Consider the following 16,812-nt stretch of genomic DNA (forward strand, 5'->3'; position numbering starts at 1 on the left):
AATAGTAATTTGTTTTTAGTATAAATAAGATTTTTAATATATAATTACTTTTAATATATTTATATAAATAATTAGTATATATTATTATTGAAAGTGTACTATAATATATGATATTAAATAATATAGTACACTTTCAATAATAATTTCAATAATTAATACATCTAAACAGTTCATGCAAATAAAATTTTTGTCTTTTATATTGATTATTCAGCAGCATAAATGCAGTCCAATAACTGACCTTAATTATATATTTAAAAAATTGTTTTAACATATTCACATTTTCATATATTTACAAGTATTCTTTTTTTATTTTTTTTATAAAATAATACTTTCAGACTTCATAATCTTTATCTTTAACTGCACATTGTCATATAATGCACTAAAATGAACCAGTGAGCTTATGAGTCATTTGTTCCTTAATCAGACTCTACTCTGCAATTTATCTTTAATTGTCATATAGTTTTTAATCTTTAATTGTATGACACGGTGTTAAAAAATAATAAATAAATGCATAAATAGTTGTCATTCAAATAATAACAGTGCAAAAAAATCTTAATGGGTCAGTTATATTTAGTTGCATGATCTCTGTGTTTTCTCTGTCTGCTGCAGATACTGAGCCATGGGTAACACAGAAAGTCATAGCAGCGGCCATGGTTACTATGGAGACGGCCAGCGCCACCTCTCCCGTAAGCACATGTCCCGCTCGCTCCGTCTGTCCAGCAAGCAGACGTACTGTTCCCGCCGAACTCCGTCCGGAAAACCGGAGCACCGCAACTCCGAGACCAGCACACGCTCCAGCAGCACTCCCAGCATCCCGCAGTCACTGGCCGACCACGGCCTGGAGCCCTTCAACGACTCGGACATGCTGCCCGACTTCAGTGGCCCCATTTGGGTGGATCGTGTGGCCATGAATCTCCGACCCATGTCCTTCCACAACCATCCGGCCCATTCGCCCGCCGCCACTGCTAAACAAGCCACGCAGGATGCCGCCGAGCCACCGGAGGACACGACCCTTGTCCAACGCACACGGGACAGTTCCCAAGAGGCGTCCAGCTTTAAAAAGAAGCGCTCTAAGTCTGCAGACATGTGGAGGGAGGACTCGCTGGAGGTGTCCTTATCCGACCTGAGCCAGGAGCACCTGACCAGCACGGAGGAGATCGGAGACACGCCGGACGACTGCGAAACCCATTTACAGTCGTCCGCTCAGGAGCTGCTGGACTCAAACCGAGCCAATTCTTTAGATGAACTCTACGGACCGAAGAGCCCCGCCTGCAGGCCCACACACGGACGCTATGCCAAATGGCACAAGGCCGGTGGCACAAGCAGAGAAGGTGACGAGGATAAGATGATCTCGCCCTGTGAGGACGACGGAGCCGCATACGGCGCGTATACACTGCCCTGTCGCCGATCTCACTGTCTGTCAGAGGGACCGACCAATCATCAAGGAGTTATGCAAGGGAGGCGGGCACAAACCATACAGGTGAGTTTGAATTGGGTAGCCCCGCCCACAGTTAATCTTACTGGTCACTGCTCCAATATTAAACCCCAAATACATTCTGTAATCGTGTTATATTTCTCAACATTTATAAATACCATTATAGTTTTGTATTTTCTTTTATATTTAATCTAAAAAATATTAAATATAAATGCCATTATATTTTTATAATTATAACTTTTTTATAAACTTTGTTTTCTATATTTCTATATTTTTTATTATACCATTATATTTTTTATAATTATTTGCATTTTTATATTTTGTATGTAAAACAATATGAATAATGTGTGATGAATAAAGTAGCACCAAACACAGTCATTGCAAAAATGTCGACAGACTGTCCAGGTGTGTAGATCCAAACCAAATGCAAAACAAGAAAAAAGGATCTGCACACAAAAATTTTGGCAAATGCTGGTGTAGTTTTTTTATTTTTTATTGAGGCCACAAAAAAAGTGCAAAAGTTCAAAGAATGTGCAAGTGCAAAATGTTTCCGGGTTCATCAGTGCCATACCTAAAAAAAATATCAAATATAACTACCATTATATTTCTTTTTTTTTCTTTTTTTTTTACATTCTATCTATGAAAATATAATTGACAAATACTTTTATGTTTTCATAATTATTTGCTTTCTACATTCTATCTATAAAAAATATACATGATTAATACCATTGTATTTTATAATTATTTGTTTTGATGTAAATATTCTATCTATAAAAATATGAAATATTAATTATATTTTTGTTAGACCAGCAGTCGTCTGGGATATTCAGTGTAGTTAGCTGAGCTAAAATGATCAAAAACATAAACTGGAAAAGGTTTCAGGTGTTCGTAAAGTGTAGTGTAGCTAAGTACATTTGGTAGGGTGGTAGGGTAGGGTCCTTGTAATTTAACTACTTTAAAATAAAACTAGCTTCCTCAAAACTAGTGTAAAATATTCTGTTCATACTGTCAGTGGTTAAAAAGGCTAGTAGTCTTTTCTGTTTGATAAACATGTGCTTGACTATCTGCGCTTTTGTTGGTAGTGAGCTTTGAGGCTATTCACTCTTCAGATCAGCCGCTCTCATTGAAAGTGAATGGCTTTGTTTGAATGACTGGAGTCATTGAGTGTCAGTGTAAACGCCCGTAGGTGTGCAGTAAGAATGTGAGTGTAATGTTGTGTTAGTGTAGGTGTACACCAGGGAATTTTAGTCTTGCTATGAATGTTGACTGCGGTTAATCCCCCAGAATCCTCTGAGTCTCCTCATGTAAAGACACTGTACATATGAATGACTCATTTGTGTGCAAGTTCACACAGACTCCACTGTTGCTTCCCATCGGACAGTATTATGATTTCACAAGACACTCATCCCAGTCAGCTGTTGGTGTAAACTAAAAAATATAATATGTTATATTTTATATGTTTATAAATAAAATATTTAACAAAATACCAAATATAATGGTATTTATATTTGACATTTTTTTATAGATAAAATATAAAAATGCTGTAAAAATATAATGATATTTATATGTATTTTTTATTTATTTATAAAGTATATGTAAATATACAAAAATAGAATGTCAGTTATATTTTATTTTTAGCAGATAAAATAAACAAAATAATGTACAAAATCGGTATTTATATGGTATTTAAATTATATATTTTTATATTATTAGTATGGTATTAATATTATATATTTTTATATAGATAACATTAAAATTCTCAGTAATTTATTTAAAAATGTGATGGTATTTCTATTTTGTACATATACAATATAAAATATTTTAAAATTATAGAAATATAATGGTATTTTTATAGATAAAATATATATATTTTTTAATTATTATACTACCATGGTTAGATGGACATGCACCGAGGTACTAAAATTTTCAGTTTTAAGGACATTTTATTAAGTAATTTGTAAATGCTATGCTATATCACAGTACCATGGTACTAATATTACCACACCATAATAGTACCACCACTGTAGCTGTCAATCTCTGTGATGTCTGTTGACAATCCTAGTGCACTGTGGGTAATGGTCTGTCACACTGTCCATATGGTGGTGGCTGTATTTTCCTGCTCTCTCTCTCGAATGATCCAGATCCTGGAGTCAGACTTCTGTGAGAACAGCTCGCTTCTTTTGTCATGCTAATGAGCTCTAACTGACAGGAACGCGATTGAGAGAGAGCGAGAACGAGGAGCAAAGGTGGAGAGAGTTGAGCTCTAGATATGCTGGTTTATTTTTGACTGTATTTCTTGCATACATATGTGTGTGCAAGAAAGAAATCAGAGTGTTTCAGTTGTACGTAGGTAGGCTATTAGCTAAAGCTAGAAAGAAAAAGATCAAATCACTGTGTGACACTGCCTCACTGTGAGGCTCCATCGGTGAAGATGAATGGCATGCCGGGCCGCACAGTCCAGTCATGTGACTCCCTCTAGATACCGGGTTTGGTGGGTAATATCCCATCATTCCCCAGCCGCAGTACAGAGTGGTATTGTACAGTCAACTTTACTGCGCTATAACTCAACACGCAGAGTTCAGACAGCGCTGTGGTCTCTCAGTTTCAACTTCTGTAAAATGTTCACTTCACAACCTGCAGCATGTGCTCTGCTTCTGAAGACACGACGTGCTCCGGCCAGCAGGTAGGAGGAATGAAGATGTGTTGGAGAAGAGCCACGTTTATTAGAGTGGAAAACTGAGTCTTTATCTTTCGTTCAGTCTGTCGAAATCGCAAGGCTCATGTTTGGTTACTGAGAAAGAACATCCAGGAACCATGATTAGTTTTAGTTAAAGCAAGCCATGTTAAACTGATGTCCTAGGTCAATTAAGTAGACAGTATTTTAAAAAATAATTTTGTGTACACTTAGATACATGTCGTGTCTTTTCATACAGTCTGGTTTTCATAGAACATTACATGTTTTTTTGTTTGTTTTTTTTTGGCCAGATTTGCTCCAAAATTACTTCATTTATTAAGATTTAATTTGGGCCTATATTTTATATTTATATGTACATTCACTTAATGCTGTCATTTAATGCTTTTATATATATATATATATATATAGACATGAAAACATAAGGGAATTTCAGAAGTGGGATATTTCCAGGCCTAAAAAAATAAATATTTAAATATTTTTTGATATTAATTTAAAATAATTAATTAATTTTTAATAGATTTTTGTTTTTTTCTAAAATTTATATAGTCAATATAAAAAAAGTGTCTTTTTATACTCAGTTGTTCAGTTCGAAAATTTTGTCTTTTTATGCTTATTTGGTCAGTTTCTTTGGCTAGAAATTATTCTAATAACTTAAATTTAAATTCATACCTATAAAATGATGTAAATGAAATCATTATCCCGTTATCACCAATGATCATGGTAAATGTTTATTTTTCATGTATTTATTTCATGTTCAGGATGTCACGGCGGGAGACGGCAGTGATTATGAGGACAGCGGTATCGATGGGCTGACGGGGGACAGCGAGGTGTCTCAGCATCACGCTCGACGCTATAAGACCATGTCTGTGTCTTTCTCCGCTTACTCCACGTCAGCAGGGGGCGCCTTCACCGGGAGCGACAGTGGGAGCAGCAGCGGGGCTGGAGCGGGACCCTCAGATGGCACACAGGTGGGCAGGGTGATACATTCCCACTGTTTCTTCAGTTCCTAGTTTATAATATGTTCCATTTAGACATCAGTAGACATACAGTAATATCAGATAGATGCAACGTCAGTGCAGGAACGCATCAGTGCATGAACATTATGGCCAAGTGAACATCACGCCACAACATCAGTGGGAAACGTTCTGTCAAATGAGTAATGCTCATTAAAATAAAATATATGCAAACAAAAAATTTAAATATTTATAAATGGAATAAATAATAAAGTATGATATTATGTCAGAATATTAATATGTACCTGAAAAATAAATAAACAAAAAAGAAAAAGGCTAAAAGCAAAAGAGTTGATGGTTTTTAAGAAATGGTATGATGTTATAAAAATAACAACCTGCAGTGTTAAGTTTTTAATAATTGTTCTTCTTTTTAGAAATTCTTCCTTCATGTTTTTGTGTTACTTGATGGGGTAAATAAATAATATAAAATAAAATAAAATAAAAAGTATTTAAAAAAAACTAAATATTGCGTCTAAAAATGTATTTATATGATTTTATTTTAATGTGCCAAATTCTGTTACGTTAATGAAATATTGTGACATGATGGTAATTATAGCCAACATTACGTCAAATAATTGCCAACATTACGTCAAAATTTGACGTATATATTATATTATATATATATAATATAGGCAAATAAAAAATCTATTTACTGTTTTATTGATTGATTGATTGATAAATGCATTTCCCATATTTATTTTACAATATCCACCACCACCCCAAAAAAATGCAGAAAATGTAAAAAAAAAAATACTCTGAAACACCGTACCCTTGTTTGTTTGTTTATTTTAGCATATTTAGTTTACCATATCTTTGTTCATAAAATGCAAGAGGCACCAAACACTGTAACATTTTAATTTTTTTTTTCCTAAATGATGAATGGTAAATTATGTAGAAAAAGGGACCAGAGAGCAAACCATGACCAAATGCACTTTATTTCCATGAGACAAGGGGTGGACAAGAGTGTTGTGTTATTTGTAAGTTTGTGATGTAGTTTAGCATCTGTACAGTGATAACAGATGTGCTGGACCTGTGTGTGTCTGGTCAGGGTGTCTATGAGAACTTCCGTCAGGAGCTGGAGCAGAACGTGAGTCCGGCAGAGGTTCCCGAGGAGAGAAGCTCAGCGTTCAGCGATGAGCAGAGCAGCGTGACCCTGAGCTCTGCTTACCACACCGACCCTCTGCTGAGCGTGGCCGCTGTACAGGGAACCGTACGCAAAGCTGGACGCCTCGCCGTCAAAAACTTCCTGGTGCATAAAAAAAACAAGAAGGTGGAGCTCGCCCCTCGCCGCAAGTGGAAAAGCTACTGGGTGTCCCTCAAAGGTGTGTGTGTGTGTGTGTGGTGTTTCTGAAAGAGTTACCTGACACTGTAAACAGGTTTTACAGCTTCCTGTGAAAACGTTTGAAAGAGAAGAGGAGTATTATGTTTGTTGTGTTGTGTTATATGGGTAGGTCCAGAAAAGAGTCTTCAGAATTGAACGCCCAACATTCACTATTTCACCTCTAACACAATTGTTTGTTAAATATTCTGACTTAAGAAATTTCCCATATTTATTTGGGATATATACATATACCTTATTTTTTACCGTTCTCCAAAAATTAGTGCATAAGTGCTTAAAAAAAAAGTTCAAAATATATGTATTTTTTTACCTCACTCACCAAAGCTACATTTTTTTAAATATAAAAAATACAGTAAAAATAGTAATTTTGCAAAATATTACGATTTGAAATAACTGTTTTCTATGTGAATATATTATAAAATGTAATTTATTGCTGTGATCAAATCAGAATTTTCAGCATCATTACTCCAGTCTTCAGTGTCACATGATCCTTCAGAAATCATTCTAATATGCTGATTTACTGCTCAAGAAACATTTCTGATAATTATCAATGTTGAAAACAGTTGTGCTGCTTTATATTTTTGTGGAAACCATCTTATAGGATACATTAATGCATAGAAAGTTTATGTGAGCAGCATTTGTTTGAGATAGAAATCGTTTGTAACATTATAGAAGTCTTTACTGTCAACTTAAATGTGTCCTTACTGAATAAAAGTATTAATTTCTTTCAAAAAATGCTCTTACCTGCCTTAAACGATAGTATATAGTAAGTTCCTTATAAGTGGATACAGACAGTGTAAAAGTATTGACATGTTGGAAAGCTCTGTATCTTTGCCAACAGTGTGAAAACAGAACAAAATCAAAGCTGAAAAAACAATCCAATAAGTGTGTGCGCATTATATTGGATTCTCTTTTAGAAAGCAGTGCTGCATTTCTTATTTTGGCCACTGGAGAGCAGAGTTCAATCAATAAAGCTGCAAAACTCCACAATCTGTTGGATATCCTGCTCCCGTTCCCCTGGAAACAGCGGCTGTAGTGTTAATTGAACTCACGTGAACAACTTTGAATATCTGATACCTGAGTGAATGTCATGATTTGTCCTCCCAGGATGCACTCTGTTTTTCTACGAGACGGACGGCCGGTCGGGCATTGATCACAACAGCGTCCCTAAACATGCCGTGTGGGCCGAGAACAGCATTGTCCAGGCCGTCCCAGAACACCCCAAAAAAGATTTCGTCTTTTGCCTGAGTAACTCGCTCGGAGACTCCTTTCTTTTTCAGGTGACTGAAAACTCTTCTCATATACTAATACTGAACAGATAATGTATATGTGAGTTTCATATATGAACATTTGACTCACTAATATGTCCAGAATGTTTCCAGCCTTCTATGTTTTCCTAATCTAGTTGTCTAATAAACCTGGCGTTGTATATTACGATAAACGTTGGCTCTTTGGCTCTTTGCCCTTGTTCCTCATTTGTAAGCCGCTTTGTATAAATGCATAAATGTAAATGTCATTTTTTACAGTATGCGTTACATCACAATAAACATTAGTGTGCTACTTTGTTGTCAAGGCTTAACAGATCATGAGGTACATTTATTTATTAATAATAAAAATGTTTACTTTAAGCAGAACTGGAAGTCAAAACTCACAGCTGTAGTTACTTATAACTTTATTTTAGGGTGATCATATGTCCTCTTTTTCCTGAACATGTCCTGGCATCCATTTCGAAGTTGCCTAAAATATCCTGGTTTTGGCTTTGTTTTCCGATTGACTGTTTCTCTACAGTCCTCATACATTACATTGCTTTGACTGTTTTCTATAGATCCCATCTCTTTGTATGCAACTATTGGTCGATAATGTACAATGCCTGCATGCTATTGGTCAAATTAGTTTTCAGTTATTACCATCAGCAAGTATGAAAACAATAGGAAACAAAGCCAAAAACAAGACATTTTAGGCAATTTAGAAATCCCAGCCAGGACATGTCCAGAAAAAGTTATTTGTCAATTTGAGAATGGAAAGTCAAATCAAGTCCATTGCATTGTGGGATGCCATGTTATACCAGCTGAAATACCACATATTTCATGCATATAGAATATTTGCTCACCGTGCATATTATACATACTGTATACTGCCAGAAAGGGTAGAGTAATTTGTTAATATGCTATTTAACCTTTGACCCTTGACCTCTTTCTGTAGACCTGCAGCCAAACTGAGCTTGAGAACTGGATCACGGCCATTCACTCGGCTTGCGCCGCGGCCGTTGCTCGACAACACCACCGCGAAGACACGGTGCGTCTGCTGCGGGCCGAGATACGAAAGCTGGAGCAGAAGATCGACATGGATGAGAAGATGAAGAAAATGGGAGACATGCAGCTCTCCGCTGTCACTGACGCCAAGAAGAGGAAGACCATTCTGGAGCAGGCTAGTGATTGGTTATTTACCATGTTTGGGCCTGAATTACCCACAATCCAACATGTTTAGCGTCAAAACATCCACTGAAAGTATAACCAAGCAGCAAAATCACATCTAGTCACAACATATTTGATGTTGAGGTGATTTTTTTATATAATAAAATACACAAATATATATTAGAATATAAAATAAAAATATTAATAAAATACAAATCTGTAAAATTACCATAAAAGCAGATGTTTAACAATAAAATGTCAACAAAAATATTTTTTAATGTTTTTGAAAGCAGTCTCTCTTCTGCTCACCATGGCTGCATTTATTTGATCAAAAATACAGTAAAATCAGCAAAATTGTGAGATATTACAACTTAAAACAACTGTTTTCTATGTGATTGTTTTAAAATGTCATTTATTCCTGTGATCTGAATTTTCAGCATCATTACTCTAGTCTTCAGTGTCACATGATTCATTAGAAATCATTGTAATATGCTGATTTGCTGCTCAAGAAATATTTCTGATTATTACCTATGATGAAAATGCTTGTGCTTCTTCATAGTTTTGTGGAAACAGTGATCTTTTTTTTTTTTTTTTTTCAGAATTCTTTGACAAATAGAAAGTTTTATATATTTACTCATATAAATGTATTCATTTATTTATTTTTATATAATAATAGCATTTATTTTGAAATATAAATCTATATAAAACGTTATACATGTATTTACAGTCACTCTTGATCAATTGAATACAAAAATAAGTAATTTATTTCAAATGACCCCAAACTTTTAAACAAAAAATAATGAGTGCACCTTTAATATACAATAATATGTTCGTATTATACAATATACAAACTATACAATGTGTTTGTAATATACAATCATTTTGGACAAATGCACATCTTCCCAGCACAACATGATGAAAAGAGAAACAAGTGAGGGACTTAATGTTGGTTGCATCTGGTTAGGACAAAAAGCGTTAGTTTTGCATAGCTGTTGAAGAGTCTGTCAGTGCTGTTTTGTTTTCCATAATTATTGTATCAATATCGTAAAGCGTTACGGCACTAACATCCTCCGTTTCCACTGTATTACTGCAGATTTTCATCACGGTAATTCTGATGCTGTCATAATGTTGACAGAAAATTGATTCACTCCACACACTTGCTGCTAAAGTTCACGTTCCACTCAATGGATGTTTACGCAAGAAGCGGAGCTCAGAATGGCCCGCGGCCCATCAGGAGGAGGGTTAGCGGGTGCCTGTGTGTTTGTGTGGGTTTTTAATTTTGGCAGCTTTGGGTTACGCATTGTGCCCTGGTGAATGGCAGCAGGGTCGAGTTCCTAGGGAGTCCCAGACCTCGCTGCCAGTGGAATGTGTGGCGCTGTTGTTTGCTACTTTGTGTGTTGTCTGGACCGCTGCCCCCTCCACCGCATCTTCCAAAAAAACATCCATCCCTGAGTGGCTGGGAGGAGACGCCATGGTGTATAAACCCACTCCACTGCCCTCCAAACACCATTTTATTAGATCAAACCAGACCAAACACAAGGCACGGAAGCTTCTAGATATCTAGAGATGGTCCTTTAAGGCTAAATGTAATGTTTTGACCTTGTTTTCGAGAGAATGAAATGATCATTTTGACAACTCTCACATGCCACTGGCTTGCTGTAAACCGTGTTCTAACCAATAACTTTTTCTCTTCTTTTCCTCAGATTTTCCTGTGGGAGCAGAATTTAGAGCAGTTCCACATGGATCTGTTCCGCTTCCGCTGCTACCTGTCCAGCCTGCAGGGCGGCGAGCTTCCCAACCCCAAACGCCTGCTGGCCTTCGCCTCCCGTCCCACCAAACTGGCCATGGGCCGACTGGGCATTTTTTCAGTCTCTTCCTTCCATGCACTGGTAATTATCTCTCAGTTTTCCATAATTTATTCCATCATTTTGTTTCTAGTTTTTGCTAATACTTTTATTTCTTGTCTTTTGTATGCGTGAGTGTGTATGTATGTGTGTGTGTATATACATTAGATTTCATATATATATATATATATATATATATATATATATGTGTGTGTGTGTGTGTGTTTGTATATGTTATATATATTTCTTATTAATATGAAATTTTATATATTTCAAATATAAATAATTTTTTAACTTTAATATTAAAATATATATTAAAACTAGGGGTGTCAACGTTAACGCATGCGATTAATCTAAAAAGTTTAACGCGTTAATATTTTTTAACGCAAATTAATCGTTTGATAAGGTTTGACCCCAACTTCTTCCCGTCATCGCAGCGCGGAAGGTTATCTATCATTGTGTGATGAGGGTACAGCGAACCAGTGTTGCCAGGGCAGCGGCACAAGTGGGCTATTTTGAAAATACAGTCGCGGGAAAAATTACAGAGCTGTGAGTTGCGGTTTTTTGGGCTAAAATAGATACTTCTACTAATGTGTATTATACTTGGAATGTATCCCTGGCAACTTAAGAACAGAGAGGCGGTTGTAGCATCACAAACAATGTGAGTTTCAGCAGAGCATACATGTTAATTAGGCTTTTACACAGCAGAAATAAACATGACAACAGCCACTATAGATAATAAACACGATTACAATAGGATATTTGTATGTGATTTTCTTGAGAATGTGTACATCTGAAATGCTAATTTGTGCAGCGATATAAAAGGCTATAAATACAATATTTTAACAACAGTAAACGACCAAATTCCACATGTGATCGCAAAAGGAAGTTATTACAAACACTCGATGGTGGTTTAAAGTGAGTTCTGAGTAAAAGTGTACTATTAATCTCATAAATTGTCTTATGAAGCATGATGCTAACATTAGCTCTAATGCACCTGCAGAACAGGTCCAATTCTTCTTCATAATGCACGTAAGGTTGCAAGAAAATGTTTTGTTGTGTTTATTTATAGATACTTTTGATAATAGTTGTGTAAATGTATACTGGGATTGAAGCGATGTGGCTTGGTAAACGTTTTATTGCCAGTATAAAGGCTGATAATGGCTGAATAAAAACAAAAGAATAATGATAAAAGAATAATAAGGATTATGTCTCATACCTGGCGGAAGTGTGAAAGTTTGTCATGCATTTCTTTATTTCAACACATTTACAGGTAAATCCTAGTATTTTAAATTTGTGATAAATCATGATTAATCACAGTCCATGACTTTGATTAACGCGATTACATTTTTTAATCGATTGACAGCACTAATTAAAACCTATAATTATTTTTTATATTAAAATATTATGTTAGATTGTGTGTGTTTGTTTGTGTGTACACACACACACACACACAGTATATTTATAAAAGATTAATAAATATATCATTTTTACTTTTTAACATTAAAATGTATTAAATGAAATTGTATTGATGATGAAAGTGAAAATGATTTGCATGATTTGAGCAAAAGAAAAGTTATGTTACCATTGTTGTCAGAATTTAGTGAAATATAATAATATAACAGTTTTAGAGATTTCAATCTTTCTCCTTTCAAGTAGACATAGAAAACAGCTCTCTGGTGTCTTAAAGGGAATTTACTTTGACTGATAAGTTTTTAAACATTTGCTATCTAGTGTATTTCAAACAGAAGCATGGCTTAGAAACCTACATCAAGAGCATCAGTATCGCTCTATTTTTACCCAGAATGCATGTATTAACCTGCTTCCTTCCCACCCGACAGTGTTGGTGTACGTGGGTAATGGATTTTGGCATAAAAAGAAACAGTAGTTGAAGGGTTGGTCGGTGTATTTTCTCTTGGATGTGGGCCACGGCTCCAGCTGATCAATACCATCCATCCTCAGATTCGCCTCCAGCTCTGGCGTTCTATGCAGGAGCTAGAGGACACTGGGATACAGGGAGATTTTATTTTTGTCTATGCAGCTTGGATGATTTTTTGGGGTGGAGGGGGTGGGGATGTTCTTCAGCATTCACATTCTGAGAGGATGGAGAGAGAGGATAAGTGTTGAGTCCAAATGAAGTGCTGTTGGCCTGTGTGCTGTTCTTGACGAATAATAGCTTGGTTCAGAGCAGTGGAGAGGGTTTTTGATGCAGCCGGAGTGCTTTTCTCCATCAGGAGACCCAGAAATGCCACAGCGCGTTCAACACAGCAAGCGTGTATAATTTTTGAATGACACTGAAAAGAACTTGCCAAACACTTCACTAACCTTTCAAATTCATCCGGACCCGAGTGACCACAGGAAGCAAGTTGTTTTTGTGTGTTTGCTGCTTATTTATGAATGAATATGTGTGTTTATTTATTTCTAAAGGTGATGTCCCACCAGCGGACTCGATTTTGGTAGGGAAAGTGTGTTTTTGCTGAAAAAGAATGAAAGAGTGGTGATGGATGAAATCCGTCCTCTGACATTTCTTTTGAGAATATAAGAGCAAGAACAATTGTAGACTGACTGAATGCAGTTTATGGAGAAACTATGAAAAATTCTGAAAAAGGTCTTTTCAGGGCTGTTTGTATTCAGCAAACGTACACGCTCCTTCTTTCTTATTTTGTTATTGATTTAAATGCAGGAGAACTCCAGAAACACACTGATTACACAGTCACCATTAATAACAATCAGCATTTGTGAGCTTTGTGTTTGCTGAGGGAAAAAATCTCAAGCAGATCTGATCAGGACAATGGCTTTCCTACTAAAAATCAGGCAAAGCAGCTGTATTTTGGAACATTGTAGCTTTTCAACATAGACTAGCTAATGAACCATTTAGACCAGCTCACGGCCAGTTTAGACCATGTAACAACCTGTTTAGACCAGTTCTTGACCAGTTTAGTCAAGATAATGACCTATTTAAAACGGCTCATGACCTGTTGTGACCAGCTAATGAGTTTAAACCAGCTAATATCCCATTTAGAACAGCTAATGACCAGATCATGACCAATTTAGACTAGCTAGTGAACCATTTAGACCAGCTCATAGCCAGTTTAAACCAGCTAATGACCAATTTAGACTAGCTAATGAACCATTTAGACCAGCTCACGGCCAGTTTAGACCATGTAACAACCTGTTTAGACCAGCTCTTGACCAGTTTAGTCAAGATAATGACCTATTTAAAACGGCTCATGACCTGTTGTGACCAGCTAATGAGTTTAAACCAGCTAATATCCCATTTAGAACAGCTAATGACCAGATCATGACCAATTTAGACTAGCTAGTGAACCATTTAGACCAGCTCATGACCAGTTTAAACCAGCTAATGACCAATTTAGAACTGCTTATGACCTGTTTAGACTAGCTACTGACCAATTTAGAGTAGCTAATGAATGATTTAGACCAGCTAATGACCCAGTTAGACCAGTTCATGACCAATTTAGACTAACAAGAAGTTCAGACCCTGTAATGACCCATTTAGACCAGAAGCTAACGACCAGTTTAGACTAGCTAAGGACCAGTTTTGACCAGCAGCTAATGAGCCATTTAGACCACCTAATGACCCATTTATACCCAGATTCTTGAACAACTTTGTGAATGAAGCTGACGACTGAACATCAGTGTGAGCGAATCAATGAGAACGAGTTTCACAGAGCAGCTGTGTTCATATCTCAGACTCCTGCTAGGAGCCGTCTAGTCAGTTTGATCGCTGGGACACACAGTATGAATGTTGTCCCCGTACCTCATGCAGCTGTTTTGTGTCTGTAGGTGGCGGCTCGCACTGAGAGCGGCGTGAGGCGTCGGACACATGCGATGTCGCGCTCCACCAGCAAACGCAAGAGTCGCTTCTCCTCACTATGGGGTCTGGACACCCACTCCAAGAGAAAGAGTAAAGGTCATCCCAGCATTAACCAGGTAAACTACACACACACACACACACACACCTAATTCACACTTAGTGTTTTCTTCCAGAACACATGAACATGCATATGCAGAGATCAACCAGCTCTGCTTAAAAAATAAAATGATAAAAATCATTAATGAATTAAAATAATAAAATTAATTGAGCACTTTTTTCAACAAGCAGATGAAATGCATACTACATAAAACACATACAGTTGGTTTTGGTGTTTTGGTGGGTGACTGCTGTTTGTTATTTCAAACAGGTTTTTGCAGAAGGGGATGATCCAGTTAAAAGTCCTCTAGAAGGCATGTTTGAGGGTTCTTCTAGTGAGACGACGGTAAGAAACATGCATCTCTCAATACTACACTATCTATAAAAGTGGCAAAAACACACAAAATACTATACGAGACCACTGCACCAAATCAAAGCTGCCGTGTTCAGAGAGATGCGCTCTGGGATGGATCTCTGGAGTGGGTTGGCAGAGATGTGGGCGTATATTTATCACTGGCGTTGGCGGAGGTGTGGGCATTCGTGGTGTAGGGAACGGTAGAGATGGTTGTGCTATAATTCACTGACCTGGAGCGCAGATAAAAGTGTTGATGTTCAATCATAAGTAGAGAAAGAAAGATGGTGGAATGGTAGTTGAGATTACAGTGCATTATTATCATCCATGTTTAATGGCTGTGTTCAGATGTTTAGAAGTTTTGGATCAGTAAGATTTAATGTTTCTGAGAAGTCTCTTCTGCTCATGAAGGCTGCATTTATTTTATCAAAAGTACAGTATTACAGTTTTCTATTTAGAACAGTTTTCTATTTGAATATATTGTAAAATGTCATTTATTGCTGTGATCAAAGCTGAATTTTCAACATCATTACACCACTCTTCAGTGTCACACGATCCTTCAGAAATCATTCTAATATGCTGATTTGCTGCTCAAGAAACATTTCTTCTTATTATCAGTGTTGAAAACATTTGTGCTGCTTCATATTTTTGCTTAAACCATGATGCATTTTTTCAGGATTCTTTGAAAAGGTTCAAAAGATCAACATTTATTTGAAATATCATTTTTAACATTCTAAACATCTTTACTGACACTTTTGATCAATTTACTGCATCCTTGATTAATAAAAGTATTAATTTCTTCTAAAAATAATACATACAAAAATCTTACTGATTCAATTTTTGTAAAAGTGTAACTTTTTTAGCAGTCCATTCAAATGTTTAAAAATCAAATTCTGATATTACTTCAAGTTCAGTGATCACAATGGAATTTGAATATCAATTGGGAAACGGTACACAGAACAATATGCTATAGTTGTATAATGTACATTTTGTTACATGTATGAAAATGTGTTTTATGCATACAGAAAATGTGCATACTTTGCACAAAATAAGAAGTAATGTAGTATGCTAGTATGATATTTCAATTATATCTCATTTTCTGCTAAAGTTATTAGCACACAGTGCACCTCATATAGGCAATGAGTTCTTAGAAATGATGAGATGAGGATGATCATCATTTCACATGATTAATAGCATCTCTAAAGGCCTCGTTCACAGCTGCGGCTTCACCGTGCTTTCATTTATCACACTACAGAAAGACACCAAGACCCCAGTGAAAGGTCTGCCAAGACCCAGCACAGATCATGACATCTGGTCCAGAGACCACCTCACTCCATCATGGGTGCTGCTGCCAAACGACCAGCCTGTGTTAGCCATCATCCAACCCGGAGAGTCAGCCCTCGACATGCTGGAAACAATCTGCAAGGTAACGCCAACAAACTCAAGATCTTTCTAGTGCACAAAACATTCATCGTTTTCTTCTGATGCCAGGTTTTCACATTTACAGAGTCGCTTCAGTCTTTGTGGGATTGAATGTCAGTTTGAAGGTCACTGGTGTAGTAAACTCAGATGCTGTGTTCCTCAAAGCATTCCTAAGAGGGTTTTTAAAGTCTCAAGCATGTGTCCACCCTATATAAAGAAATGTATTTGCTTTCCTCTTGCTGCACGCCGAATGAAAATGTGCTGCTTCCTCTCTGATATGAGCGTTTGGGCCTTTTAGCGTGTGATTCCTGTCCATCTGGCCCACTGAGAAGAAGATACAGCCCAGTAACATGTCTTGGCGTCG

At 36.6% G+C, this 16,812-nt stretch overlaps 1 protein-coding gene across 7 annotated transcripts in view; it reads left to right on the plus strand.

Annotated features, from left to right (window-relative positions):
• tiam1b (TIAM Rac1 associated GEF 1b) overlaps positions 1 to 16,812 on the plus strand; it is a 90,642-nt gene that overhangs the window by 44,593 nt on the left and 29,237 nt on the right. For 6 of the 7 annotated variants that reach the window (XM_058744512.1, XM_058744519.1, XM_058744516.1 and 3 more), the window contains 9 exons: positions 610 to 1,480; positions 4,889 to 5,098; positions 6,192 to 6,465; positions 7,590 to 7,762; positions 8,685 to 8,909; positions 10,600 to 10,785; positions 14,548 to 14,694; positions 14,946 to 15,020; positions 16,282 to 16,452. In XM_058744512.1, coding sequence (XP_058600495.1) covers positions 620 to 1,480; positions 4,889 to 5,098; positions 6,192 to 6,465; positions 7,590 to 7,762; positions 8,685 to 8,909; positions 10,600 to 10,785; positions 14,548 to 14,694; positions 14,946 to 15,020; positions 16,282 to 16,452 — 2,322 coding nt within the window. In that variant the 5' untranslated portion in view covers positions 610 to 619. Of the gene's footprint in view, positions 1 to 609; positions 1,481 to 4,888; positions 5,099 to 6,191; positions 6,466 to 7,589; positions 7,763 to 8,684; positions 8,910 to 10,416; positions 10,483 to 10,599; positions 10,786 to 14,547; positions 14,695 to 14,945; positions 15,021 to 16,281; positions 16,453 to 16,812 lie in introns of those variants that run through there. The other variant, XM_058744518.1, reaches the window with a different exon arrangement.

The sequence above is a fragment of the Onychostoma macrolepis genome, chromosome 15, assembly GCF_012432095.1.
Source record: "Onychostoma macrolepis isolate SWU-2019 chromosome 15, ASM1243209v1, whole genome shotgun sequence".
In the NCBI taxonomy this organism is placed as follows: domain Eukaryota; kingdom Metazoa; phylum Chordata; class Actinopteri; order Cypriniformes; family Cyprinidae; genus Onychostoma; species Onychostoma macrolepis.